Here is a 27,937-nt window from a genome sequence, read left to right as displayed (position 1 = left end):
CAATAAACATGGTGATGCAGATAACTCTTTCATATGCTGATTTCATTTCCCTTGGGCAAATTCCCAGGAGTGGGATGGCTGAGTCATATGGTAGGTCTATATTCAGATTTTTGAGCTATCTCTATACTATCTTCCATAGTGGCTTTATCAGTTTACATTCCTACCAACAGTGGATTAGAGTTCTCTTCCTCCCCCCCCCTCCCCCCACCGCATCCTTGTCACCATTTGTTGTTTGTTGATTTCTGTATGAAAGCCATTGTAACTGGGGTGAGATGAAACCTCACTGTGGTTTTGATTTGCATTTCCCTGATGGCTAGTGATCCTGAACATTTTTTCATGTGTCTGTTGGCCATTTGTATTTCCTCTTTTGAAAAATCTCTGTTTCAGTCTTTTGCCCATCTCTTAACTGGGTTGTTTGTTTTGTCATTGTGAAGTTTCTTGATCTCTTTGTAGATTCTGGTTATTAATCCTCTATCAGTTGCATAGTTTGCAGATAATTTCTCCCATTCTTTTCATTGCCTCTTCATTTTCCTGACTGTTTCTTTTGCAGTACAGAAGCTTCTCAATTTGATGTAATCCCATTTGTTAATTTTGGCTTATTGCCTGTGCCTCTGGGGTCTTTCCCAAGAACTCTTTGCCTGTTCCAATGTGTTGCAGGGTTTCTCCAATGATCACTAATAATTTGATGGTGTCGGGTCATAGATTTAGGTGTTTAATCCATTTTGAGTTGATTTTTGTTTAAGGTGTAAATAGGGATCTTGCTTCATACTTCTGCATGTGGAAATCCAGTTTTTCCAGCACCATTTGTTGAAGAGACTGTCCCTGCTCCAGGGGTTGTTTTTAGGTCCTTTGTCAAATAAAAGTTGGTTGTAGATGCTTGGATTGATTTCTGGCATTTCTATTTTGTTCCATTGGTCTATCCATCTGTTTTTGTACCAGAACTAGACTGTTTTGATTATGGCTGCCCTGTAGTATGTCTAAAAATTTGGTATTGTGATGCCTCTGGCTTTGTTTTTGTTGTATATGATTGCTCTAGCTATTTGGGGTGTCTGTGTTTCCATGTGAATTTTAGCATCATTTTCTCTATATCTGAGAAAAATGTCATTGGTATTTTGATTGGGATTGCATTGAATCTGTAAATTGATTTTGGAAGAATGGACATTTTGATGATACTGATTCTTCCAATGCATGAACATGGAAGATTTTTCCACTTTTTTGTATCTTCTATTTCTTTCTTTAATATTTTGTAATTCTCATCATAGAGATCTTTGACATCGTTGGTTAAATTTATTCCAAGTTATTTGATTTTTTTTTTTTTTTTGTAGCTATTGTGAATAGAATTGATCTTAGAAGTTCATTCTCAGCCGGTGCCGTGGCTCACGGCTAATCCTCCGCCTACGGCATCGGCACCCCAGGTTCTAGTCCCAGTTGGGGCACCAGGTACTAGCCCCAATTGATCCTCTTCCAGTCCATCTCTCTGCTGTGGCCCGGGAGGGCAGTGGAGGATGGCCCAAGTGCTTGGGTCCCTGCACCCACATGGGAGACCGGGAGGAAGCACCTGGCTCCTGGCTTTGGATCGACGTAGCGTGCCGGCTGTAGCGGCCATTTGGGAGGTGAACCAACAGAAAGGAGACCTTTCTCTCTGCCTCTCTCTCACTGTCTATAACTCTCTGTCTGTCTCTCTCTAACGTGTCTAACTCTGCCTGTCAAAAAAAAAAAAGTTCATTCTCAGCCATGGTATTGTCTGTGTATACAAAGGCTGTTGATTTTTGTGTATTGATTTTATATCCTGATACTTTACCAAACTCTTCTATGAGTTCCAGTAGTCTCTTAGTGGAGTCTTTTGGATCCCCTCTATATAGAATCATGTCGTCTGAAAATAGGGATAGTTTGACTTCTTCTTTGCCGATTTGTATCCCTTTGTTTGTTTGTTTGTTTTACTACAGAGTCAAAGATGTTTTGTGGTATCCAGTGTACCATTTTTCAATTTTTTTTAAAAGATGTATTTATTAATTTGAAAGTCAGAGTTACACAGATAGAGAGGGAGGAGAAGCAGAGGGAGAGAGAGAGAGGCCTTGCATTCGATGGTTCACTCCCCAAATGACCGCAATCTGGAGCCAGGAGTTTCTTCCAGGTCTCCCATGTGAGTGCAGGGGCCCAAGGACGTGGGCCATCTTCTGCTGCTTTCCCAGGCCACAGCAGAGAACTGGATCAGAAGTGGAACAGCTGGGACTCGAACTGGCTCCCATATGGGATGCCAGCACTGCAGACAGCGGCTTTACCCTCTATGCCACAGCACTGGCACCTGAATTCTGTTGTTAAGGCTTTCTTCTGCTTCACCAATTTTGTTGTTAAAGCTTTCTACCGCATTTTTTATTTGTTCTGTTGAATTCTTCATTTCCAAGATTCCATTTTGATTTCTCTTTAAGATCTCAATTTTGTGGGAGAATTTTTTTTTATGTCATGTACAGATTTTATTAGTGCATTTGCTTCTGATTACTTTTATGTAATTTTTTAAAAGATTTATTTATTTATTTGAAAGAGTTACAGAGAGGCATAAAGGTCTTCTATCCACTGGTTCACTCCCCAATTGGCCACCATAGCCAGAGCTGTGCCAATCCGAAGTCAGGAGCCAGGAGTTTCTTCTGGGTCTCTCATGCAGGTACAGGGGCCCAAAAACTTGGGCCGTCTTCTACTGCTTTCCCAGGCCATAGCAGAGAGTTGGATTGCAAGTGGAGCAGCTGGGACTTGAACCAACGCCCATATGGGATGCCAGCACTGCAGGTGGCAGCCTTACCTGCTACACCACAGCACCAGCCCACTTCTGTTTAATCTTATGATCAATTTTTTGAATTGCATTTCTGATATTTCTTCAATCTCATCATCTTCACAATCTAATATTGAAGTCTTGTGTTCTTTAGGGGTTGTCATGTTGTCTTCCTTATTCTTGCTTCTTGAATTGGTGTGTTTGTTATTCTGCATTTGTGGAGATACTTGTTGGTTTCTTCTTTTTTTGCTGTGGTGGCTTTTATCTTAGTGCTTTTCCTCTGTTGATTAGTGGAGTATCTGCTTTCAATGAATACCTAGAGGTGTGTAGTAGGGTGGCCAGGAAGCTCTGTTCAGTTCTCCAGGGTAAAAGGTGTGTCCAAGGTGACATACCCTGGTTTGGCGTGGTAAATGTCCTCCTTTTTTTTTTTTTTTTTTTAATCAGAGGGGAGGTTTATTCTGCTCAGTTGAGCTCCTCTCCTCAAAGGAGACCAGTGTCCGAGCACTATCCCCACTGGGTATTATATTCGTCCACTCTGCCCCGAGGACCACATGAAGAATCCGTGCTGTCCTCAGTGTAAGCTCAGATTCCCCAGCAGTGGCCCTCACCTGCACAGCCCTGAGCGTGTGAACCTTCCACAGTGATGACCCAAAGTCCCAGCCACACCAGGAGCCCTCACAGCCTCAGTTTTTTCACAGTCCTGGCACACAAGCCTACCGTGGTCACAAACACCTGGCTGCCTGTCTGTTCTCCCCATCAGACTCAGGAGTCCACTTGCTGGGCACTGTTACGAGTTGGCGCAGCTGTTATATATGTCCAAAATGGCACCTGCTCCTTATCCGCTTGTTGCAGGGTGATCAGGGAGAGAGAAACATGCCCCTGTTTTTTTTTTTTTCTCCTCTAGTTTGACAGGTACACTATCGCCCATGCGGCTCCAAGCCAGGTTCTCTCCAGGCTCTTCCTGCAGCTTTATCACCAGTGGCTTGGCTGCTGAGGTCTGGTCTCACCTCACTCTCCAGCACTGGTTCAGAGGCACTCAGCTGCTGGGGTCCTGAGTTGTGGGTGTCCATGCTCTCCACGTAGGTCCTCTGTGTCCCTCTGGTTTGTGTAGTTTCCTCTGCTGTTTTTCCCTAACTCTTTCCTGAGACTGCACTCTTTCTACTTTTTTTAAACTATCTTCTCTAGAGCAGTAAGCTCCCTCCCTAATCCGCCATCTTAATCCCCTCTCTCCAGTTGTCTTTTCAATCCAAAAAATCCCATGTTTTTCTGCCATTAAAGGTCAAGACAAAACTAGAGAACATAAAAGTATCATCTGTTGGTCGGCGCCGCGGCTCACTAGGCTAATCCTCCGCCTTGCGGCGCCGGCACACCGGGTTCTAGTCCCGGTCGGGGCACCGATCCTGTCCCGGTTGCCCCTCTTCCAGGCCAGCTCTCTGCTGTGGCCAGGGAGTGCAGTGGAGGATGGCCCAAGTCCTTGGGCCCTGCATCCCATGGGAGACCAGGAGAAGCCCCTGGCTCCTGCCATCGGATCAGCACGGTGCACCGGCCGCAGCGCGCCTACCGCGGCAGCCATTGGAGGGTGAACCAACGGCAAAAGGAAGACCTTTCTCTCTGTCTCTCTCTCACTGTTCTCTCTGCCTGTCAAAAAAAAAAAAAAAAAAAAGTATCATCTGTGGTCTTGAGAGACAAGCATGTCTTTAATTGTGTATTCCTAGTTTATCACTATTCCTTACCCTCTTCCCATCTTTATATAATAATTTTATAAAACAAAATGGCTTAAGCTAGAAATCCCCCCCCAAACTGTCTTTTCTTGACACTGTATTTTACTCAGTAGTAATTTATTTTGATATGATTCGATATGATCTGTCCCTCGTGGTTTTGTACCTGTGGACCTGGCTTCAGAAAGATCCCTCTTAAGCTCCTGTCTCTCACGTGTGTATCTACTGCTTTAAACCTTGCTTTTACCAAATCATATGCCCCTTTTCTCTTCTAGTTAAGGGCTGGGAGGGGGAGGAATGATTCTTTCAACTCAAGGCAGAAACTTTTATAATCATGCGCCTTTGGCTTTAGCTATACTTTCCATTCCATAATTTAAAATATCACACATTATACAGAACCAGACTTTTTTATGTCTTTAATTCTTGTTGCTTTCCTTTTTTATTTTGCCACTTCTTCTGGAGAAATCTTAGGAAGACTGTGGAATGTGGCTGCTAAGCAGATCTTTACACTGTAGATAATAAGCCTCAGGAAATCCTGCCAGATGTCTCAAAGCATTGACTTCCTGGTTTAGGACTCTAATGGAACTGTGGAGTAGCTAGGGGTGTGACCCAGGCCTGGGGAATTCAACCACAAAATGAGGAGGAGAGAGTGATTCTAATTATTCTGGTATTGGGGGAAGGAGATCACATTGTCACTAGAAAATTTCTCAGACAAGTGTTTACCTGAGCTTATTACATAGAAATCAGTCTGAAAATGACCTGTGGGATCAAGGCCAGAGTTGTTAGCTTGTATGCCACTTATAGCATGTAATTGTACGCTCTGAATTTACACAGGCTTGTAAACCACATTTAAGAAGCTTTATCCTACATGGTTTTAACTTCTGGTGAAGTTAAAACAAAGGAGAGTGTTCCATAAGCATTCTCCTGTAAGAGCACCTTCTGCATGTGTATTCATTAGGATTTTAGGTCCTTTCTTTTGGGTTCTTACTCTTCAGATCTGTACTTTCCAGATCTGGTAGTGGTAGCCACTAACTACTTGTGGCTATTTAAATAAATAAAAGTTTCAGTTCCTAGTCATAACTAGGCACATTTCAGGTACTCAGTGGCGTGTGTAACTGGTGGCTTCCATATTGGACAAGACATGTAAAACATGTATAAAACATTTCCATTATTGTGGAAAGTTCAGTTAGACAGCACTGCTTCTGCTCATATTTTTTATGTTCAGTTTTTTTGTGGGTTGAAGAGCATGTAAAACAGGAACTGGTGCTGCATGGAAACTTCAGTAGTCTTCCCCTCGAGACAGAAGGTAGTAACTGCAGACTCTCCTGACCCAGGGTATGAGCTGTCAGATGTCGAGTGTTTTCTCTTTCACTTTATCCTGAACTGTATCAGAAAGAATGCTTCTTAATAAAGTACCCAATAATTTATCGTCAGTGAACAGCATCTGTCTTACTAAGTCCTGCCTGAATCATATCTACCAGGTATCACTAACAAAAGGAAATTTTAGTTTATAGAAGGCAAAATGAGATATGAAAAACTAGAAATTAGTTTTTATTCTGTGGTTTTCAAAATGCACTGGATATATTTTGTTACAAAATAAAAGAAAGTTGATTTCATTTTCTTTCTCAAAAAAGATTTTCTTAAGATTTTATTTTTTATTTATTTGAAAGGTAAAGTTACATAGTGAGGAGAGGGAGAGAGAGATAATCTTCCATCTATCATTCATTCCCCAAATGGCCCCAGTGGCTGGGGCTGGGCCAGGCTGAAGCCAGGAGCCTGGAGCTTCTTCCCAGTCTGCCACATGGATATAAGGGCCCAAGCACTTGGGCATCTTCTGCTGCTTTCCTAGGTACATTAGCAGGGAGCTGGATCCTAAGTAGAGCAGCTGGGTCTCGAACCACTGCCATATGGGATGCCCAGTGGCAGCAGCACAGATGGAGGCCTAACCTGCTACATCATAATGCCAGCCCTCTAAAAATACATCTTTTAAGAGAGAGACAAAGGGAGGTCCCATTTGCTGGTTCACTCCTCAGATGCCCATAATGTCCAGGGCCAGGCTGGACCAGGCCAAAGCTGACACACTTCATGTCTACCATGTGGGCATCAGGGACCTAGCTGTTTGAACCATCATTTGCTTTCTCCTATGGTCCACATCAGCAGGAAGCTGGAATAAAGAACCAAGGCTCAAACCAAGGGACTCCATTATGGGATAAGAATATCTTAAATGTGGGGCCGGAGCTGTGGTGCAGCAGGTTAACGGCCTGGCCTAAAGCGCCAGCATCCCATATGGGCATTGGTTTGAGACCCAGTTGCTCCACTTCCAATCCAGCTCTCTGCTATGGCCTGGGAAAGCAGTAGAAAATGGCCTAAGTCCTTGGGCCCCTGCACCCACGTGGGAGACCTGGAAGAAGCTCCTGGCTCCTGGCTTTGGATCGGCACAGCTCCGGCCGTTGCGACCAATTGGGGAGTGAATCAACCAATGGAAGACCTCCCCTCCCTCTCTCCCTCTCTCCCTCTCTCCCTCTCTCCCTCTCCCTCTCTCTCTCTCTCTCTCTCTCTCTGCCTCTCCTCTCTGTGTAACTCTGACTTTCAAATAAATAAATAATAAATACATCTTTTAAAAAAAAAAGAATATCTTAAATGGCTTCTAAACTCCTAGGCCAAACACCTGCCTTCATTTTGTTTTTAATTTCTCTTTTTGGGGCCATTGTGGCACAGTGGGTTAAGTCACCACTTAGAACACCAGCATCTCACATCAAAGCACCAACTGGAGACCTGCTGATCTATTTCCTATCCAACTCCCTGCCAATGTGCCTGGGAAAGTAATAGAAGATGACACAAGTTTGTGGGCCTCTGCCACCAACATGGGCAACCTAGATTAAGTTATGGAGTTCCTGACTCCGGGCTTCAGCTTGACCCAACCTGCGTAATACAGCCATTTGGGAGTGAACCTACAGATAGAGGATCTCTCTCTCTCTCTCTCTCTCTCTCTCTCTTCCTCTCTCTCACATACCCCCACCCTGTCTCTCAAAAAGCAAATACTTGTTGATGGGATGAATGTGAGTATGTGCTAAAATAATTAGATATAGTTGAATAGAGAAAAATCTCATTAGACTCAAGTAAACTATACAAAAATACCAAGTGTGCCTAACCTGGGCCCCTCTTTGCTATTGTGTGATAAAGCCACTACTTTATTTTAAAAAGCATTCTGACCTGAATACAAGCCAGAGATGTGCTGTTACTTCCCACATACCATTCAGGCTTGTTCACAGGCTGACTGGTACCTGGTTACAAGCTCATTTTTTGGAGCTTCTGTATAGTTCATTTCTAGATTTGTCACAGGGCTTCCAACCATCCATATTTATATTACAAATTATATTTCTTGCCAGGACCTTGTCTAAGCACTCATTAAATAAAAAACAGAAACTACTTTAATATAACCCCATGCCATCTTGGGAAGCAATTTTCAAAGCCAGTTTTCTGTGTGTTCACCTCATCTACTCAGTTGTCTTAGTTGCTCTTGGACTCTATACCTATGCTTTTGGTGTTCAAGCTCAGGCTCTTGGTGAGGATAAGCTGTTCTAGTTTTGATCTGGATCTTCTATGCTCTGGAATCAGTAGCAGAGTGTTGAGTAACAGGCTAGCAAGTGTACTGAACAGCCCAACTAGGGGTGGCCTTCTTCAGCTTTTCAATGACTCCAGAAATTAAAGTTTTATATTCTTCATGTGGTTGCTATTATTGTTTTAAGAATTATTTATTTCAAAGGTAGAGATACAGAAAGAAAGAGATCTTCCATCCACTGGTTCATGCTCCAGATGGCCTCAACGGTCAAGGATGGACCAGGCTGAACCCAGGGACAAGGAACTCTGTTCAGGTCTCTCACTTGGGTGGCAGGAGCCCAAGTACTTGGGCCATCTTCTGCTTTCTCAGACACATTAGCAGGGAGCTGAATCAGAAGCAGAGCAACCGGAACTCAAACCAGTGCTCTGATACGGGGTGCTTGGTGTCAGAAATGGCAGTTTAAACTGCTGTGGCACAGCATAGGCCCTTCGTGTTTTTAATTTTAAATCCTTTTCATATAATGCTTTCAGCTCTACACTCTCCCAGTCACTTTTGGATGGGTTAGAGTTTGTCTTACAGGACAATGCATTCACATATGTGTGTGTGTGTGTATTTCTACTTTAAGTATTTTAAATCTTTGTGATAACTTTCTAAGTTTTGTTATCTGCATTTTTTAAAGATTTATTATTTATTTGAGAGGCAAAGTTACAGAGAGAGGGGTCTTCCATCCACTGGTTCACTCCTCAAATGGCCACAATGGCTGAAGGCAGGCTGATCCAAAGCCAGGAACCAGGAGCTTCTTCCAAGTCTCCCATGTGGGTGCAGGGACCCAAGCACTTGGACCATGTTCCATTGCTTTCCTAGGCCATTAGCAGAGAGCTGGATCAGAAGAGGAGTAGCCAGGGCATGAACCAGTACCATATGGGATGCAGGCACTGCATGAGAAGGCTTAACCTACTCTGCTACAATGCTGGCCCCATTATCAGCATTTCAAGATGAAGAAATTAGGGGCCAGCATTGTGGCATAGCGGGCTAAGCTGCCGCCTGTGACACTAGCATCCAATATGGCTGCTGGTTCAAATCCCAACTGTTCCACTTCTGATCCAGCTCCCTGCTAATGCATCTGGTAAAGCAATGGAAGATGGCCCAAGTCCCTGGGCCCCTGCCACTCACATAGGAGACCCCGAAGAAGCTCTTGCTCTTGGCTTCAGCCTGCCTACCCTGGTTGTTGTGGCCAGTTGGGAATGAACCAGCAGATGGAAGATATCTCTGTCTCAGTCTTTCCTTCTTTCTCTATGTAATTCTGCCTTTCAAATAAGTAAATAAATCTTAAAAAAAAAAAATTAAAAAGTACACTTTTGTTGGTTGTTGACATTCCTATTAACTACATTTCAGCATGCTAGTTTAGTGCTTAGTTACCAAGCATAGTTTTATTTATTTAATTTTTTTAGAAAGATACTTTATATTTTTAAAGATTTATTTATTTATTTGAAAGTCAGAGTTATACAGAGAGAGAAAGAGATGGACAGGCAGAGAGAGGTCTTCCATCTGCTGGCTCACCCCCCAATTGGCCTCAACAGCTAGAGCTGCACCTATCTGAAGCCAGGAGCTTCCTGTGGGTTTTCCCATGTGGGTGCAGGGGCCCAGGACCTGGGCCACCTTCTGCTTTCCCAGGCCACAACAGAGAGTTGGATCAGAAGTAGAGCAGCCATGACTCGAACCAGCACCCATATAGGATGCTGGCACTGCAGGCGGCAACTTTACCCACTGTGCCACAGCGCCAGCCCCACATAGTTTTATTTAAGTTGTGGCTGGTTTCTCTAACTTGATCACAAGTCATCAATAATTACTTTTTTAATTCCCTTATCCTTTTACATTATTATATTTTCATGTTAAGTGAAACCTCGGAATTAAGCAAATCAAACTTTTTTTTTTTTTTTTTTTTTTTTTTTTGACAGGCAGAGTGGATAGTGAGAGAGAGAAAGGTCTTCCTTTGCTGTTGGTTCACCCTCCAATGGCCGCCATGGCTGGCACACCGCGCTGATCCAAAGCCAGGAGCCAGGTGCTTCTCCTGGTCTCCCATGCGGGTGCAGAGCCCGAGCACTTGGGCCATCTTCCACTGCACTCCCGGGCCACAGCAGAGAGCTGGCCTGGAACAGGGGCAACCAGGACAGAATCCGGCGCCCCGACCGGGACTAGAAACTGGGGTGCCGGCACCGCAGGCGGAGGATTAGCCTATTGAGCCGCGGTGCCGGCCAACAAATCAATCATTCTAAAGTCTTCAATTGCCAGCAGTGGTTCTTAGTTTTAGAAATAACCCTTGGAGGGACTGGCATTGTGGACCAGCATTGTATATGAGTTCAGTTCGAGTCTTAATGCACCTGAGAAAGCTCCAGAAGATGGCCCAGATGCTTGAGCTCCTTCCACCTCCATGGGAGACCCAGATGGAATTTTAGCTTCTGTCTTTGGCTTGGCCCAGCTACAGCCATTGCAGCCATTTGGGAGTAAACCAGTGGATGGAAGATCTATCTCTCGCTCTATTTATTTGAAAGGCAGTTACAGAGAAAGATAGAATAAAATTGATTGATCTGTCTTCTATCTGCTGGTTCACTCCCCAAATGGCTGTAACATCTGGGACTGGGCCAGGCTGAAGCCAGGAACCAGGAACTTCTTTTCTGTCTCCCACACAGGTGCAGGAGTTCAAGGACTTGGGCCCTCCTCTTCTGCTTTCCCAGCCATTAGCAGGAAAGTGGATCAGAAGTGGAGCAGCCAGAACTCAAACTGGAGCCTGTATGGGATGCTGCCACTGCAGGCAGAGGCTTAACCTTCTGCACCACAGTGCAGGCCCCATAAATAAATCTTAAATAATAATAATAATAATAATAATCCCTGGGGTCCAGTGTTGTACCACAGTGGGTTAAGCTACTGCCTACAATGCCAGGATCCCATTTGCACCAGTTCAAGTTCCAGCTTCTCTAGTTCTGATCCAGTTCCCAGCTTATGTGCCTGGAAAAACAGTAGAAGATGGCCCAAGTACTCCGGCCCATGCCATCCATGTGGAAGACACAGATGTAGTTTCAGACTCGTGACTCCAGCATGGGCCAGCTCTGGCCATCGTAGCCTTTTGGGGATTGAACCAGCTAATGGAAGATCTCTTTCTCCATCTTTCCCTCTAGCTCTTTAATTCTGCTTTTCAAAAATGAGTAAAACCTTAAAGAGAGAGAGGAGAAAGCAAAACAGAGAAAGAATGAATCAATTCTTAGAGTTGTGTTGGATGCTGTACCATGGGTTTATACCTGCTAAATGTAACCCAGCAGTAATTGTCTAGAATTTTTAGGTAGTGGCTATTTGCAAGGCAGCAATACAGGGAGCTCAGTCAGTAAGTTCTGTTTGGTAAATGCCTAAGGAAATGACTGACCATCTCTTTAAAATAGCTCTTGACAATGTGGATAGGATTGATTGTCATATAATAGAAATGTCTCCACTGTAATACTTAGGCCAGAATTTAGAGCTTTATCATTAGTGTTGCAAGAGTTAATAAAAGACTACTTCCAGGTGAAACTGGAGGTAACTTATGGATAATTTCTTGTCTTGCAGTAGCACTTGTACCATGGGCTTAGTCCTTCCTCTCTGGAGTGACACCCTAATTCATTTGGATGGTGATGGGTAAGTTTTCTCTTTTTATTCTCCTACATAAAGCCAAGGCATGAGTGCCCGTTCATTCAGCTGAATGGGAAGCCCATTGTGTCCAACTCAGCTGTCATGTCAGCAGCTTAATGACTCCTTTAAAACTCTGTTTTGTAAAGTGGAGTAAAAAATACAGCTTGCCAGGGTCTCTCACTTCTGTTCTTTTAGACCGACTGTGGTAGAAATCTAAACAAAGAAGAACTAGTTTGTTGGCTCACTCTTTAAGCATGTGTGGCTGTTGCAATGCTCTCCCAGAGGATGATATGTTCTGTTTCAAATAACCTCTTGCTGCCTTTGCCAGCTGTCAGCCTACAGTATAACCCCTTTCCTGTGCCAGTTCCTTCCAGTGTCCCCCACCCCCACCCCTACCTCCTGGTGTTTTTAGAATGTATCCCCAAGAGGCTAAGATGTTTGCTCCAGTTTATAAAAACCAGTGTCAGGTTTGCTAAGAACTCACAAGACTTCCAAATAGAAATATACAGAACAGTTTGTTCATAGCTACAGCTGGGAAACTATATGTAGTTCCCTAACCCCACATGGTATTTCATTTGTTTTGCCTAGCAGATAAAATCAGACAATTTGTTGAAGCTTTTTAGTCAGTTTGTATACTCTGGTCCTACTTGAAGTGTCTGATGATTTCCTTCTACTGAGCCAGCTGTTGCTAGCCTGGGAAGCAACCTTAAAAACTCAGACTGAAATAACCTACTCTCACGTGTGGATCTTTGTCTTGTTCTCTTTCCTCTTTAGTGGGTTCAGCGTATCAACAGATAACAGAGTTCACATATTCAAACCTGTGTCTGTACAGGCAATGTGGTAAGGTGAATTTTAATAACTCTACAAGTAAAGATTTTTGGTATGTTGTTGACGCATTATTTTCTGAAAAGCAGTATTTGAAATGGTACAATTTGGTATATGAGAAGGCTGTATGTGATCTGCTTGTGTTTATAGGATTTTGTATGATCTGTTTGTGTAGCCATACTAAAAATAACGTAGAATTTGAGCGTTGATGAACAAGTGAAAATCAGAAGTATCTTTGGCTCTGGAAGAGACTTCTTGGATCCCATAGCCATTTGGGACTGAGTTTTACAGAAAGTCATTGACTAAGTTAGTTACTTAGCCTCAGAACCAAGTCTAGAACATCACACTGCTATGTGTGGTCTCTTTCAGTTTCTTAAGGTGATCAAGGGTACCACTGACTATCAGATAGATATCCGTTGAAATTGCTGGTAGTTATTTGCATAATACAAATAAAGCTTAGAGAAAACCTTATGGTTGTTAATAATTATCAGCTGTTGTGCTGACACTTTTGGATTATTTATGCCAGGTACTTTACCTAGATTATATTTAATCATCAACCACTAAAAATAATGTGATTAGCCCCTTACTATAGTTGAGAAAACTGAGGCCTTAGAGAACTTACATAAATGCCCTGAGAGTGTCTCTTACATTTAGACAGAATAGATTCTTACTTTCTTGTTTGAAATTATCTAGAAAATAATCTAATATAACTGGAAAATCATGTGACTCCTTGGAGTCCATTGCCTAATCGGGTATTTAAATTTCAGTCTCTTAATTCAGCTGCCTGTTCTGTAGCAAAGAAGTCCCCATGAGGAGTGGAATGGACAGGAGGTAACCAAAACAAGAAATAAAGAAGCCTGGAAAAGACTCCAGGGAGATAATCTACTCCTGAATTACAGAATTCACAGGGTTGAAGTGGATGGAGTCCTAAGAGTCACTGAATAATTAACAGTTTTATCATTTAGTGCAGTTATTGAGGTGGGACAGAGCTTCAGGTCATGTGTTAAAACCAGGGTTTCAGATGTAGGGCATGTTTCACAAATGAATTTCTCATGGAAAACTTAAGACCTCCTTTATTATTTAACTAAGGTTCAGTTAAATTTAACTATGTTTCCAGATACAAAGCAAAAGCATACAGCAGTAAGTACAATATCATAAATGACTATTTTCAGGTATATTTTGTAGAGCGGGACAAAGCAGTCTTAATTTAAGTAATAACTTTAGATCAAGTTTTCATGTTCTAAATCAGACTGAATAGTCCTATCTCTGTTAGCTCATTGCACAATAAATGTTTTCTGTGTACCACATGGGGAATAGTGAACTGAAAGTAATAGAAAAAAAAATAGATGCTCTGTGCATCAAAGCAGCGTTTAGACCAGGTGTTTCCTTGACAGGAAGGTAGCTGCTGCAGCCTCACACTCCTATACGCAGCTGAGGTGGCCTTGAGTGTGCTCCAGGGCCAGTTACAAAAGACTCTGTGGCTTATGCTTTTGAAGCATGTATTTTTTGAACCATGTATTTCCTGGAAAGGAAACATGTGTTGCATTACACTGGGCTGGCCCTTACCTTTGAATCTGGGTAATCCAACTGAAATTATATGAAAATTTGGCTTACATTGAATGATAGCATTTTTAAAAGGTTCTACAACCTTGTTTTTAAGGAAAAAATTGTTTCCCTAATAAAAATGGACTGGCATGTTGCTCTCCTATTAATTTGGCTTTTAAAAGTTTTCTCTTAGCTTACCTAATATGGAGTTGACAAGAATCAAGAAACAGACACTGTCATTTACTTTTGGTAAAAGAATAATCTGGAGTACCCTTTCTGGAGAGTGATTTGCCAGTATGCCATTGTCATTTGGCATACTCTTTGACCTAGTAATTCTTTTTTTTTTTTAATTTTTTATTTATTTATTTAGTAAAAGACCTAGTAATTCTAATAAGAATTTACTCTAGATTAATAACCATGGATGTATAAAAAGATTTTTAGCTATAAGAATGTTTTTCAGTGTTCCAGGAATAGCAGAAAAGTGGAAAACAATTTAAATGTCTGAAAAAATATTATAATTAAAGTATGATACATCTAAGTTAGTTGCATCTAAGTTACTAAATATGCAAATGTTAAAAATTGTCTAGTTGGATATATATATTTTTTAATTATTTTATTTTCTTTGAAAGAGTTACAGAGAGAGGTAGAGCCAGAGAGAGAGTTCTTCCATTCTGCTGGTTTACTCCCCAAATGACCGCAGTGGCCAGAGCTGAGCAGATCCGAAGCCAGGAGCCTCTTCCAGGTCTCTAATATGGGTGCAGAGGCCCAAGGACTTGGACCATCTTTTACTGTTTTCCCAGGCCATAGCAGAAAGCTGGATCAGAAGAGGTGCAGCTGGGACTTAAACCGGCACCCATATGGGATGACAGCGCTGCAGGCTGGGGCTTTAACCCACTGCACCACAGCGCTGGCCCCTGAATATATATTGACATAGAATGATGTTGATGCCAAGCTGAAAAGTAAAAGAACAACTTATAAATGGTATACAAAATATATTCATTTTTTATTATATCTCTGTGCATAGACAAAAAGACTGAAAAGTTCTACACTGAAACTTTGATATTGTTTGGTTCTGGAATTTACAGGATTTTGGGGGGGTGGAGGGGATTACAGGATATTTCTTTTTATCTGAAGTTCCTACATTTTTTAAAGTGAACATGGACCACTTTTATTATGAGGGAAAAGAGATTTAAAAAGCATTTCTAAGAAAAAGGTATCGGGGGCGGTGCTTTGACTTAGTGAGTAAAGCTACCGTCTACAGTGCCAGCATCCCATAAGGGCACTGGTTCAAGTCCCATTGCTCCACTTCCAATCCAGCTCTGTGCTATGGCCTGGGAAGACAGTAGAGGATGGTCCAAAGTCCTTGGACCCCTGCATCCATGTGGGAGACCCAGAAGAAGCTCCTGGCTCCTGGCTCCTGGCTTCGAATCAGCCCAGCTCTGACTGTTGTGGCCATTTGGGGAGTCCAGCAGATGGAAGACATGTCTGTCTTTGCCTCTGCTTTTTTGTAACTCTGCCTTTCAAATAAATTAATTAACTAAAAAAAAGAAGAAAAAGGTATCAGTGGATTACCCATAACTCACACTGTCTTTTTCCCTTGGGAAAGAAACATTTGTGTATAACTAATAAAGCATTTAATTCACAAACACTAAGTGAGCTCTAAGTAGTAGTTATTCTTTTAGGCCATTGAGATCCATTAGTAAACCAACTATATAGAGAGGTCCTTGTCTTGTATAACTTACTTCGTAATGTTTCTGGCTTAAGCCTTTCCCTAGTATATAATCAAAAAAGTATGAGTTCAGAATCACAAAGTTTAATTATCTCTGAATAACCACAGCAGTTTTTAGAAAGTAGCTCACATGTATGAATCAGTGGTTTATAGAGACTAGGAAACTAAGGCAGCAAGAATATTCAGTGACGTTAGATGAGTATTTCCTGGACATTAGGCATGGACTCAATGCCTAGGGATGTCTAGCTCTGAGACCTTTGTGGAACTTCTAAGAATCACAAAAAATATATAGTGTAATAGGATTCTGTGCCAAGGGAAACAAATTTTCATATAGTAAATTGTTGAAATCTTCACTCTACTGTGATAGAGCACGGCTACATGATCATGAGTGCAGTACATTCCTAGATCTGTTTTTCACTGGTGAGTTGCCACTCCTTCTTCCCCCTGATCCCTTAGTTTAATGACGTGCTCTATATGTCTAGTCTTTTACTATGGCTGGATAATATGGTATAATCGGAATTGAACAATCTTGAATTTCAGGGAACAGATTTTTCCAGAGGCTAAATTCTATAAAATTAAAAAGTTGGAGTTTGGGGTAAATACATGGGTTATTGGCCTTTTGGTACCCCAAGATTCTACAGTGCTCGTGTATTTCAGGTCCGCACTACAGAGTTTACACAAAGCTTGTGAAGTGGCCAGAATGCATAACTACTACCCAGGGAGCCTATTTCTCACTTGGGTGAGTTATTATGAGAGCCATATCAACTCAGATCAGTCCTCAGTCAATGAATGGAATGCTATGCAGGATGTGCAGTCTCACCGACCCGACTCTCCAGCTCTCTTCACAGACATGTAAGTCAGTTTACCGAGGATTATGGTCGTTCCCTGGGGGTCATGGGTAGCATATTGCTCCCTGATCTTTTCTCGGGCAATTAACCTTATCCAGTGATACATCACTGTCTTTACCATACTTCTTCCACATGTCATTTCTGTTGCCTACAAAGGTCTGTGGGATTTTGACTTCTGGGCACAATGGAGCCTCCATAGTCAAGAACAGCAATATCAAAATTTTGCTTTTCAGAGTCTACAAATTTGAGTTTAAAAGAATTAAAGTTTGAATTTGTATTATCTGTGAAAGAAGCATTTGCTAAACAGATTAATGACATAAAGAATCTTTAAGGGGGCCAACCTGCAGTGCCAGCATCCTGTATGGACTCTTCCACTTCCCATTCAGCTCCCTGCTGATGTGTCTGGGAAAATAGCAGCTGAGACTGGCCCAAGTGCTTGGGCCCCTGCACCCATGTTGGAGACCTGGAAAAAGCTCCTGGCTCCTGGTTTCAGATCAGCTGAGCTCAGCTCATCTCTGGCAGTTGAAGGCATTTGGGAAGTGAACCAGGGAATGGAAGATGTCTCTCTCTGTCTCTACCTCTCTCTCTTAACTCTGTCTTTCAAGTAAACAAATTTTTTAAAAAAAGCCTTTAGAGGGAGATGTGTAATGCTTAAGAAAATAAGAGTATTTTCAGTCAGTTTAAAAGAATGCCTAGGTTGTTAAGCTACTTTTAAACTGATTTTATCATTCAATTATCTTTATCATTTAATTTCTTACTCTGCTGCCTGCCCCTTGCCTTAAATCTTATCAGTAAGATTTATTTTGTCTCCTTGAATAAATGTATAAGGTAGAGCTGATTTTCATTTCCTTTTTAGGTTTATGAATTGATAAATCTGTGACTATTTTGGAAATTTTGTGCAATTAATTACTGCTTTGAAATTAATCAAGATGTTTATTTTCCTCTGAATTTATCTTTCTGTACTCCCAAGGTACTCTACAGCTAGGAAAGTAAAGTAACCCCTTACTCTGACCTTAGCAACAGGATTTGCCTTCAGATTCCTAAAGTCGTGCCAAAGCAATTCATGATATTTTTTAAGACTTCATTTATATAATGGTAGTTTAAGAAACAATCAAAAAAGCCGTAGAATTTTTTTTGCACACAGTGTTACTGATGTTAGAACCTCCTTTTCAGCAGCCCTGGTCCTTTAACGGAGCAGGTATTTAATCTCGCTCAGAATACCTGGGTTCAATTCCCAGGTCTCAGTCCTGACTCAAGCTTCCTGCCAGTATATACTCTGGGAGGCGGTGGTAATGACAGGAAACCATTAGGTTCTTGTCATCCATATGGGAGACCTGGAGTGGGTATTTGGGTGGTGAACCAGTGGATAATAGATCAACCTCTCTCTGTCTCCCAAATAAATGATTTTTTTTAAATAAGATCCCTTAATACCACAAAATGATAAAGATTTGTTGGAAATATTATTCAGAATTTTATGCTTTAAAGTTGGTAATGGGTTTCAGACAAATGGATGTCTCAGCTTTCAAAACACATTCTAAACCAGACTTACATGAGAGACAAAAACACTTTGTCCTGTTTTTCCTAATTTAGTTAACAAATATTTAAATATTTAGAAACTAACACAAAGAAAAAAATGAAATTGCTCATGTATCTACATTCCTAAGCAAAAAAAAAAAAATCTTAAAAAAGGGGCCCCTGGCACATGATAGAGAGGTTCCTTAAATGTTAGTTCTTGGTATGTACAGTTTAACCCCAAATTTAAGATAGATTTAATAAATATCTGTTCATAGAAAAAGAATACATGTAAGCTGTAGGCCAGAGTATTATAATTATCTCTGGATAGAGGAATTTTTGGTATTTTCTTTCTCTTAGTATTTTTACATGTATTTTCCAAATTTTTCTCCAGTGAGATTGACAAACTGTATGTTGTAATGCTTTTTCCATTCCTTCCTCTTCCCTAATTTGACTAGAAAAACCTACAAGAGAGTGCTGAGAAAACAGAGAGTGTTTTTGTTTGGTTGTGTGGTTTTGGTTTTTTTTTTTTTAAGATTTATTTATTTATTTGAAAGACAGAGTTACAGAGAGGCATAGAGAGAGAGAGAGGTCTTCCATCTGCTGGTTCACTCCCCAAATGGCTGCAACAGCTGGAGCTGGGCCAATCCAAAGCCAGGAGCCAGGAACTTCTTCTAGGTCTCCCACATGGGTAGAGGGGCCCAAGGATTTGGGCCATCTTCTGCTGCTTTCCCAGGCCATAGCAAAGACCTGGATCAGAAGCACCCAGGACTCAAACTGGTGTCCACTGCAGGCAGTGACTTTACCTGCTACACAACAGCACCGGCCCTGAGGGTATGTTTTTATTTAAAATCTAGGGGCCAGCATTGTGATGTAGTGGGTTGGCCTGCTGTGCCAGCATCCCATATGGGCACCAGTTCAGAGACCCAACTGCTCCACTTATGATTCAGCACCCTCCTAATGGTCTGGGAAAGCAGTGGAAGATGGTCCAAGTGCTTAGACCTCTGCGCCCATATGGGAGACCTGGAGGAAGCTTCTTTCTTTGGCCTGGCAGAGCCCTGGATGTTGTGGCCATTTAGGGAGTGAACCAGCAGATAGATAGATAGATAGATAGATAGATAGATAGATAGATAGATATCTCTAACTTTGCCTTTCAAATACATCTTTAAAAAACAATCTTAAAAAAATGTATATTGGGGCCACCACTGTGGTATAGTGGGTGAAGCTATCACCGGCATCCCATAGATAAAAGAAATCCAAGACAGAAAAGAAAAGAGCATACATGTATGGGACCAGTGCTTTTCAGATGCTGCATGAAACACTTCGTGTGTGGGATCTCATTTAATTTCATAATAATCTTATAAGATAAGCATTATCACTATCTTCATTTTATAGAAAAGGAAACAGAAACTTAGGGAAGAAAAGGACACTTTTCAAGGTCATACCAGCTGTAAATAGCAGAGCTAGGATTAAAGTCTAGGTCTGTCTGCTCAAGAATCACTCTGCTTCAAACAAGAGTGAAGGGTTGGGAGAAGGAGTGCTACAGTAGGCAGTCTAACTCGTGCACAGGTGCCAAATTTGCTTTTTACTAATATTTCTTTTTAATGGAAGACTAAAAGTATACATTGACTTTCTACCATAAGCTATGTCTACGAGAAATCAAGAATCAGTAGGCATTTTAATCCTAGTCAAGATTTGCTGATTGACAGGGAAATGTTATGGGTATTAGTTGTATTCTACAGGGTTCATGAGAAATGAGGAGTCCAAGAGGTGGGGAACCCCCAAGTTGTGGGGTCAGAGATTTCATCTTTGGAAATTGGTGAAACTATTTTTGTAGCGAGTGATAAGGCTGTAGGCAGCCAGGGCAGGCAGGATGCCTAAAAGCATAGTCCATTTCCATCTCCAAATAAGGAGATGCAGTGCAGATACCTTTCTTGAGTAGGTAGGGGTGAATAACGTGACAGACAGTGCTCTGTGTCAGCCTCACTCAAATTGTGCATCATATTAAATAAGGCTTTTAGAAGCATTCAGTTATATTGAACCAGCGTTAAAGTTTGAGGATAATTTCATTTTTAAGAGACTCAGCTATGGGAAGCAATTCATCAGGTAGAGTGTTAAGCTGGGCTAAGAGTTCTGAGTCCCTTGCCAGTGTGTGTATGATCATCGGCATGTCTTTTAATTTTCCAGCTGTTTGTTTCCTTTTTCTGTAAAATGAAGAATATATCACAAAGATATTGTGAGAGTTGTCATCAAACAGAAAGCATTTTGAATGGAAGTATTTTATTAGCTGATCCTTGCAGTCCTTTTTGGGACCTAATTTGCCTTACTGAAGAAGACAGCCAACCAGCATCATGACACAGCAGGTTAAGCCATGCTTGTGCCCCCAGAGTGCACTTGGAGTCCTAGATGCTCCACTTCTGATCCAGTTTCCTGCTGATGTACCTGGGAAGGCAACAGATGATGGCCTAAGTACTGGCACTCCTGCCACCCCTGTGGGAAACCAGGATGAAGTTCCTGGCTTCTATCTTCAGCCTGGCCCAACCCTGGCTATTGCAGGCTTTTAGGGAGTAAACCAGTGGATGGAAGATGTCTCTTTCTCTGTCCTTCCCTCTCTGTCACTCTGCCTTTCAAATATATAAATCCTTTGTTTAAAACAATTAGATAAATTCACTCTTCCTACTTCCCTGTGTTCTAGAAGCTCAGAAATGAATTGTCAGCATAGGGTGGCATTTTAAGCTACAGAAGACCCAGTTGCATAGTAGGTCACATCACTTGTTACCCACGTTGGTATTCTAGCTCATAAAGTGATAACCAAGGGTACTTGATGGAAAGTATAGATGTGGTCATTAAAGTATTAACATACTAAATTTATCCTTGTTTAAGGTTTATTTTATTTATTTGAAAGAGTTATATAGAGAGAGATCGATCTTCCTTTTTCTGGTTCACTCCCCGAATGCCCACAACAGCCAAGTCTGTCATGCTAAAGCCAGGAGCCGATAGTGCATCTGGATCTCTGACATGAGTGGCAGGGGCCCCAGTACTTGCACCATCTTCTGCTGCCTTCCCAGGCACATTAGCAAGGAGCTAGATTGGAAGCAGATCAGCCAGTACTAGAACTGCCACTCCAGTTGGGATGCCAGAGTTGCAGGTGCCAGAGCATAACCCACTGCACCATGACACCAGCCCCACCAGTTTTTCTTTGCTCCTTTGTGGATCTGTGTATATAAATATATTTAAGGGCTTTTAGACACATATAAATAAAACCTCTTAGAGTAATAATTTTTATATGCTTGCAATTGTATACACTCTAAAAAAGAAACTTTGAAAAACTTAATTTTGGGGCCAGCGCTGTGTCGTAGCGGGTAAAGCCACCGGCTGCAGTGCTGACATCCCATAAGGGCCCCGGTTCAAGTCCCGGCTGCTCCACTTCTGATCCAGCTCTCTGTTATGGCCTGGGAAAGCAGTAGAAGATGACCAAGTCTTTGGGCCCCTGCACCCACGTGGGAGACCCAGAAGAAGCTCCTGGCTTTGGATCGATGAAGCTCCAGCCATTGTAGCCAACTGGGGAGTGAACCAGCACATGGAAGACCTTTCTCTCTCTCTGCCTCTCCTTCTCTCTGTGTAACTCTGACTTTCAAATAAATAAATAATATAAAAAAAAAAAAAGAAAAAAAACTGATTTTCTTATGCCATGTCTCCTCAGTATAAACCTAAGGGTAATAGAAATAAGACTTACTAGACTTACTAATTTGCAAAGATAATCAAATAGTATATTCATTATAGTCAAATTTCCTGCTTCTCTCTTCTCAGACCAACTGAACGAGAGCGAACAGAAAGGCTGATTAAAACCAAATTAAGGGAGATTATGATGCAAAAGGATTTGGAAAATATCACATCCAAAGAGGTGAGACACCTTGAGTCTTCATTGTTCCAAGGGTAGAAGTGGAATAACACTAGGTCTGGGGCTAGAAATGGTGTATGGTTCAAAGTACAGAGAGAAATAAATACTAATTGCCTGATTTCATCCATTTGTACTGTATACACATGTCAAAATATTGTGTGGTACCCTATAAAGCTGTACAAGCATTACATGTTAAAGAATTTTTTAAATAATCTAAAAATTATATACACACATGCACACATATAGAGTAACACAAAAATATAGAGTACAGAGATTAGTACAGAATGTCATCTTTGTTTCAGATACGAACGGAGTTGGAGATGCAGATGGTGTGTAATTTGCGAGAATTCAAGGAATTTATAGATAATGAAATGATAGTGATCCTTGGTCAGATGGATAGCCCTACACAGATATTTGAGCATGTGTTCCTGGTAAGTGTTAAGTCTGCTTTAACTGGTGTGCTGAAGGTGGTCCATTTAGATTTGTAAGTGGCTGTTTAATTTCATTATATTTAAATAAAATGCAATATACATTTAAAACAAAGGTAATAAATACTCATCAGTTCCCTATTATTTGAGCTTTTAAGATTATTTGTGTCTGTGGTATGATGTTGTGCTGCTGCTCATCTCTTCCCAGTTCCTCCTTCGGTAGTTAGCATCATGCTGGTAGATTCAGCTTGATTGTGGTGGGCCATTTACCCCAAGGAAATCTGCAAATGCTGCTGATCAGGGTTTTTTTTGCCCTTAGGTTGCAGAATGTTTCATCTGCCTTTCATCACACTCAGAAACACTAGTCAACTCTAGTTTTGTGAAGTGTATCCAACAGGATGGTCCTTTACCATCATTCCTTGAAACCTGCCAAATGTGTCTGAGGTCTGATGTATCTGAGCAGAGCAATTGGGAACTACTTATAGCTAAGAGGTTATTTTGAGTCACCCAGATACATTTGTGATCACCAAAAAGTGACTAAAAATTGTTCTTTATGGTTCTTGAGCAGTGACCTGTAATTAGCTCAAGGAGCCCTGTCTAACAGATAGGTTAGGAAAACTTCTAACAGTCTAAGATCCATATGACACTCAAATGTTAAAAGAGTTCTAGTTTTGTCTGTATACAGTAGTGGGAACAAAGTTGAAAAAGATAATCTCCTGTTCAAAATCAGTGAAGAATGCCAAAACCTTGTTTTTGTTTCCACTTCCCACACACTTTGAGCAAAAATGCTAATAAGGAGCTAAATTGATAGGTTTAGATTTCACTTCCTTTCTGAAACTGGTGAGGACATTCATGAACTATGAAATGATTAGAAGCTGAGAAGTATGAGAGATGTGTAATAAATGCACAGGAACTGACTAAACTACATCACTTCCCTTGAATATTCAAGAGTTCATTTGACCAGACAATTAGACTTGGTGCTATTGGAGGCTTGTGCCCTGAATTAACTTGTTGACACTTTAGAATATGTATGTCTCTCCATGAGTCATATTGGAGTATAGCTATGAAATTACTCATGAAAAGCTATGAGCTGGGAGGGGAACAACTTCTCCATTACATTAACTGGCAGTGTGTATTGCCATTTCTGGAAGTAGATTAGACTGCAGACTGTCACTGGCCTTTCCATTTGTACAGCTCCTGGCCTAGTTGTCCCTTATGTATCTTCTTACAAGCTTTCAAGTTTATCTTGCTGTTATATTGTTGGAAAGAATCTTTGTGTATTCTATTGAAAATTTAAGCTTTGCTTATTCAAATGGGCCCCACCCTGAACTGTCTCCATGTAACCAAATTATGAAAGGCAAATGTCTGTAGCAAAAAAGAGCTTATGTTAGAAAGTGACCAGAGAAGTCATGTTCACACTGAGCTAGGACTTTAATACCTAAAATGATGCAGACATGATGAGTATCAAAAGACAGTCAACTTCTGAGTGGTTAACCTATTTGATTTGAGGCATACTTTATTTATCAATTTATTTATTTTAGGGATTTATTTATTTGTTTGCAAGACTTGGAGAGGGAAAGACAGAAAGAGATTGTCCGTCCTCTGGTTCACTCCCCAAATGGCCACAATGGCTGGAGCTGGGCCAGGCCAAAGCCAGGAATCAGGAGCTTCTTCTGGGTCTCCCACATGAGTGCAGGGGCCCAAGCACTTGGGATGTCTTCTGCTGCCTTCCCAAGCACACTAGCAGGGAGCTGGATCGGAAGTGCAGCAGCCAGGACTCAAACCAGCACCCATATAGGGTGTTGGCACTTCAGGCAGCAGCTTTCCCCGCTATACAATAGCCCCAGGCCCCTGAGGTGGATTTCAAAATGTCTGATGCCGCCCCCTAAGAAATAGCTCTTCCTTACCTCTACCTCAGATGATATAGTATAGGCACTTAAGCAAATTTTAATAATACTATAAACAGAAAAGAACAATCTTAACCCATTTCCCCCAAGATTATACCTCTCTAAGCTACTGCTAATGCATTTGAATATTTGTACCAATAGCTTCATTCTATATTTTCATGATTGTCAGGCAATTCTTCTATCTTGAGTTTTTTTACTTATAAAATAGTTGATATTTGTTGTAAAAAAATTTTAGAAAACAATGAATCACATTTAATCATCCCTAGGGCCTTCATTGCTACCTTTTGTTATATACCTTGTAGTAATTTTTATCTATCTACATATATATATATATATATAGGCACAGATGTATAATAAATGTACTTTATTAAGTTTTAGGTTCATAGCAAAATTGAGCAGAAGGTATAGAGATGTTCCTCAAAAACACAGCCTCCCCATGTTCAGCATCCTATATCAGGGTGGTACATTTGTACCCTTGCTGAACCAGTTCCATTTGGGAACATCATTAACAGCCAAAGTCCACAGTATACACTTGGCTTCTCTCTTGATGCTGCATGTTATATGGGCTTAAATTTATGACATGTGTTCACTGTTACAGCAACATGCAGTTTTCCAATTTTTAAATATATATCTATGTACATATTTTTGAACAAAGGAAAATCTCTTCAGCTTCAGATATAATTCTATTTTCTTTAAATGGACATTGTCTTCCCATTGTGAATATTTTTCTTATTTGAGAAAAAAAACTTCCATCCTGAAATTTCTCTCTTTCCAAGTTTAATAAATGCATGAGCAAATTGTCTAAGCATCTTACTGTCCATGCTTGCTCACGGGTGGCTCCCTCCCTTTGTCTGTACCCCCATATTCTGTGTCCAGACTCCTGTCTCTTCTCCAGTGAATCTGTGTGCTGCTGGCTTCCCAGCTATTGACACAGAGAGAGAGTTCTTATCCTATCTGCAAGAGGTGGTGTTAATTTTCTGCAAAGTCATCTCATCTTGTGCATAGCTGCCATGCCTGGAGCTCTACCAGATTGTATGAAGAGAGGCAGCAAGATTTCTCTCCTCTGTTGGAGGAAAGCTCAGCTCTGCAGTGCACTGCACAAAGATCTGTTTATTTGTAAACCATATGGAGAGGAAGAGTGCAGAGCATAGTTTGAAGAAAATCTTCAGTCAGAAGAGCAGGCTGATTGGTGGGAGATCAAGGTGTTGTTTCTAGAAAAAGAGGTTCTTCCACACCCTTGTAAGTGTGCTGTTTCTCTGCACTGGAAGCCTTTGCCCAGCCAGATTTCCGTATTAACAGCTCTCCTGGAGGCCGTCCGATTTGGCTGAGAAAACACAGATGTGGACAGAGACCCTTTGCAGAAAAGCAGGCAGCTGTTCTTAGTCAAACAAAGCAAACACAAAAATTTTGGACAGAGAACCAATAATTTTGCTCCTGAATAAAAAAAGTAGTTAGGATTTTCACTGTTATCCTTTTCAAGGTTTGACATTATAAATCCTTTTAGAATAATATTTCCTTTTCAAAGAAAAAATTCAGCCTCAAATTGGTTACTTTTACTGTAGGTACAGAAAAACGGAGGGTGTATGAAGAGATGAGACAGTAATCAAATGGGTTATTTTAACCTTATGTACTCACGATTTGGGCTGCTGAACTAGAGATGTGTGGCATGAACTTCTCTTTTAGAAGGGAAAGTTATTAGAGTCATTTTACAATGTAACATGACTTCAACATTGAGGTTATAGGTATGCTATGAAAAAAAAAAGATACGGACAAGGATGCTCATCCTTAGAGATTTTGTCTTTTCATTGTTCTTAACATAACTCCCAGTACAACCCTTATTTGCTGCAAATGTGTTCTCCTTAATTATTTTGCTTGGAACAGTTGAATCCCAGCAAGGCTATTTCCTGAGGATAATATTTGAAAAGAAATCAGTTACATGGGCCAGCATACATTATAAGGGAGCCAGAGTGAAAGATGGAAGTGAATTTACTTAAAAATATATTCTAGACCCAAAGTTTCATTATGAACTTCAGTAAGATTAGAATGTGTTTTGTATGTTAATAGAACATGGTCATAAGCCTGAAGAGCTGGGCAGAATTGGATCTCTGAAGTGTCCCAGAGGGTGCTAATCATGTTATTTTTTTCTAAGGACAGAAAAGTAGTTACACAGTCAACCTCAGTTCTTTCATGTTAAATCTGTGATATCCCTAACCACAAACCATGTCACTTTATGTGGAATTCACCAAGTCAGTAACCAGTGCCTCTAGATAATGTCACATTGAATTGTCAGATTCAGCTCTCTCTGGACAGGTAGATAAAAATCATGGACTCTTCCCATCATATCAGGATTATTTCCATCTAACTGGATAGAGTTCTGAAGGGGACTTCAATTTCTAAATTAAGAATTTAGTTGGGGGCTGGCACTGTGGCATAGAAGGTTAAGCCTCTGCTTTCAGTGCCAGTATCTCAGTGCCAGCATCCCATATGGGCACCCGTTTGAGTCCTGGCTGCTCCACTTTTGATCCAGCTCCCTGCTAATGTGCCTGGGAAAGCAGTGGAAGATGGCCCAAGGGCATGGGCCCCTGCACCCATCCACTGAAAGAAGTTCTTGGCTCCTGGCTTTGGCCTTGGCCCAGCCCTGACCACTATGACCATTTGGGGAGTGAACCAGCAGATGCAAGATATCTCTCTCTGTCTATCTCTCTTTCTCTCTCTGTATCTAACTTTCAAGTAAATAAGTTTAAAAAAAAAAAGAAAAGAAAGAAAGAAATGAAGTGGTCACATTTCCCTGAATCAAGTTGAGTCACTCAACCCTTATTGTTTGGTGTCTGTCTCCTCGAACTTCTCTGTAGTTCTTGCCTGTTTCTTTGGTGCTAGGGCTAGTTTTCTAAGACTGAGTTCAGAGCCTTTAGAACCACCCATATTTTTTGAAAACAAGTCAGCTGAGCTCTGGTCTGTAGAAAAGCTTGTTGTCCATAACTGACTGACCTTTTCCTAAATGGAACTTCAGCACAGTGTCCTTGAGATCTCTCAGTTCAGCAGCCAGATTTCAGATCATTTGTAATATGATGATAGTGCTTACCTAACACTTGAGAGCTTTCAAAGTGCTTCATGTACTTAGTTGATCATTCATTCAGCAAGCATTTGTTGATCCTGATCCTGTTTATTGTGCTAGGCATGAGACTGGCATTTTTGTGGTCTTATCTTATTCCAGGGTGAGAAACTGATGAACCATGTCAGATAGATAATTAGAGAATGCCATTGGAATAAGGATACAGAGGTAACCCCTGACTAGACAATTAGGAGAGATCACTAGAAACATGAGCAAGAGTGGTGAGGGCCTAGGCCAGAGTGCTGTGGATTGACACACACAAAAGATGACAAAATAGAGGAATTAAGTGTTACACTGTGTTTCTGTGCGTCTTGGCCATGAAGAGAAGAGAGAAATCCTCATAGAAGGATTCAGGATGGCGAGTGTTTCCATTTTAATATGGAGGAAACTTCAATTGTACAACCTAAGGAAAGATACCCACTA

At 41.2% G+C, this 27,937-nt stretch overlaps 1 protein-coding gene across 7 annotated transcripts in view; it reads left to right on the top strand.

Annotated features, from left to right (window-relative positions):
- SSH2 (slingshot protein phosphatase 2) overlaps positions 1–27,937 on the top strand; it is a 279,343-nt gene that overhangs the window by 215,873 nt on the left and 35,533 nt on the right. For 5 of the 7 annotated variants that reach the window (XM_062175545.1, XM_062175540.1, XM_062175546.1 and 2 more), the window contains 5 exons: positions 11,645–11,713; positions 12,482–12,547; positions 16,464–16,658; positions 21,977–22,070; positions 22,370–22,498. In XM_062175545.1, the coding sequence (XP_062031529.1) occupies positions 11,645–11,713; positions 12,482–12,547; positions 16,464–16,658; positions 21,977–22,070; positions 22,370–22,498 (553 nt within the window). The remainder of the gene's footprint in view (positions 1–11,644; positions 11,714–12,481; positions 12,548–16,463; positions 16,659–21,976; positions 22,071–22,369; positions 22,499–27,937) is intronic. The other 2 variants (XM_062175541.1, XM_062175543.1) reach the window with 1 other exon arrangement.

This window comes from Lepus europaeus, chromosome 18 (genome assembly GCF_033115175.1).
Source record: "Lepus europaeus isolate LE1 chromosome 18, mLepTim1.pri, whole genome shotgun sequence".
Lineage (NCBI taxonomy): Eukaryota > Metazoa > Chordata > Mammalia > Lagomorpha > Leporidae > Lepus > Lepus europaeus.
The sequence above is the reverse complement of the archived record's forward strand: the minus strand, read 5'-3'. Positions and strand labels throughout refer to the sequence as shown.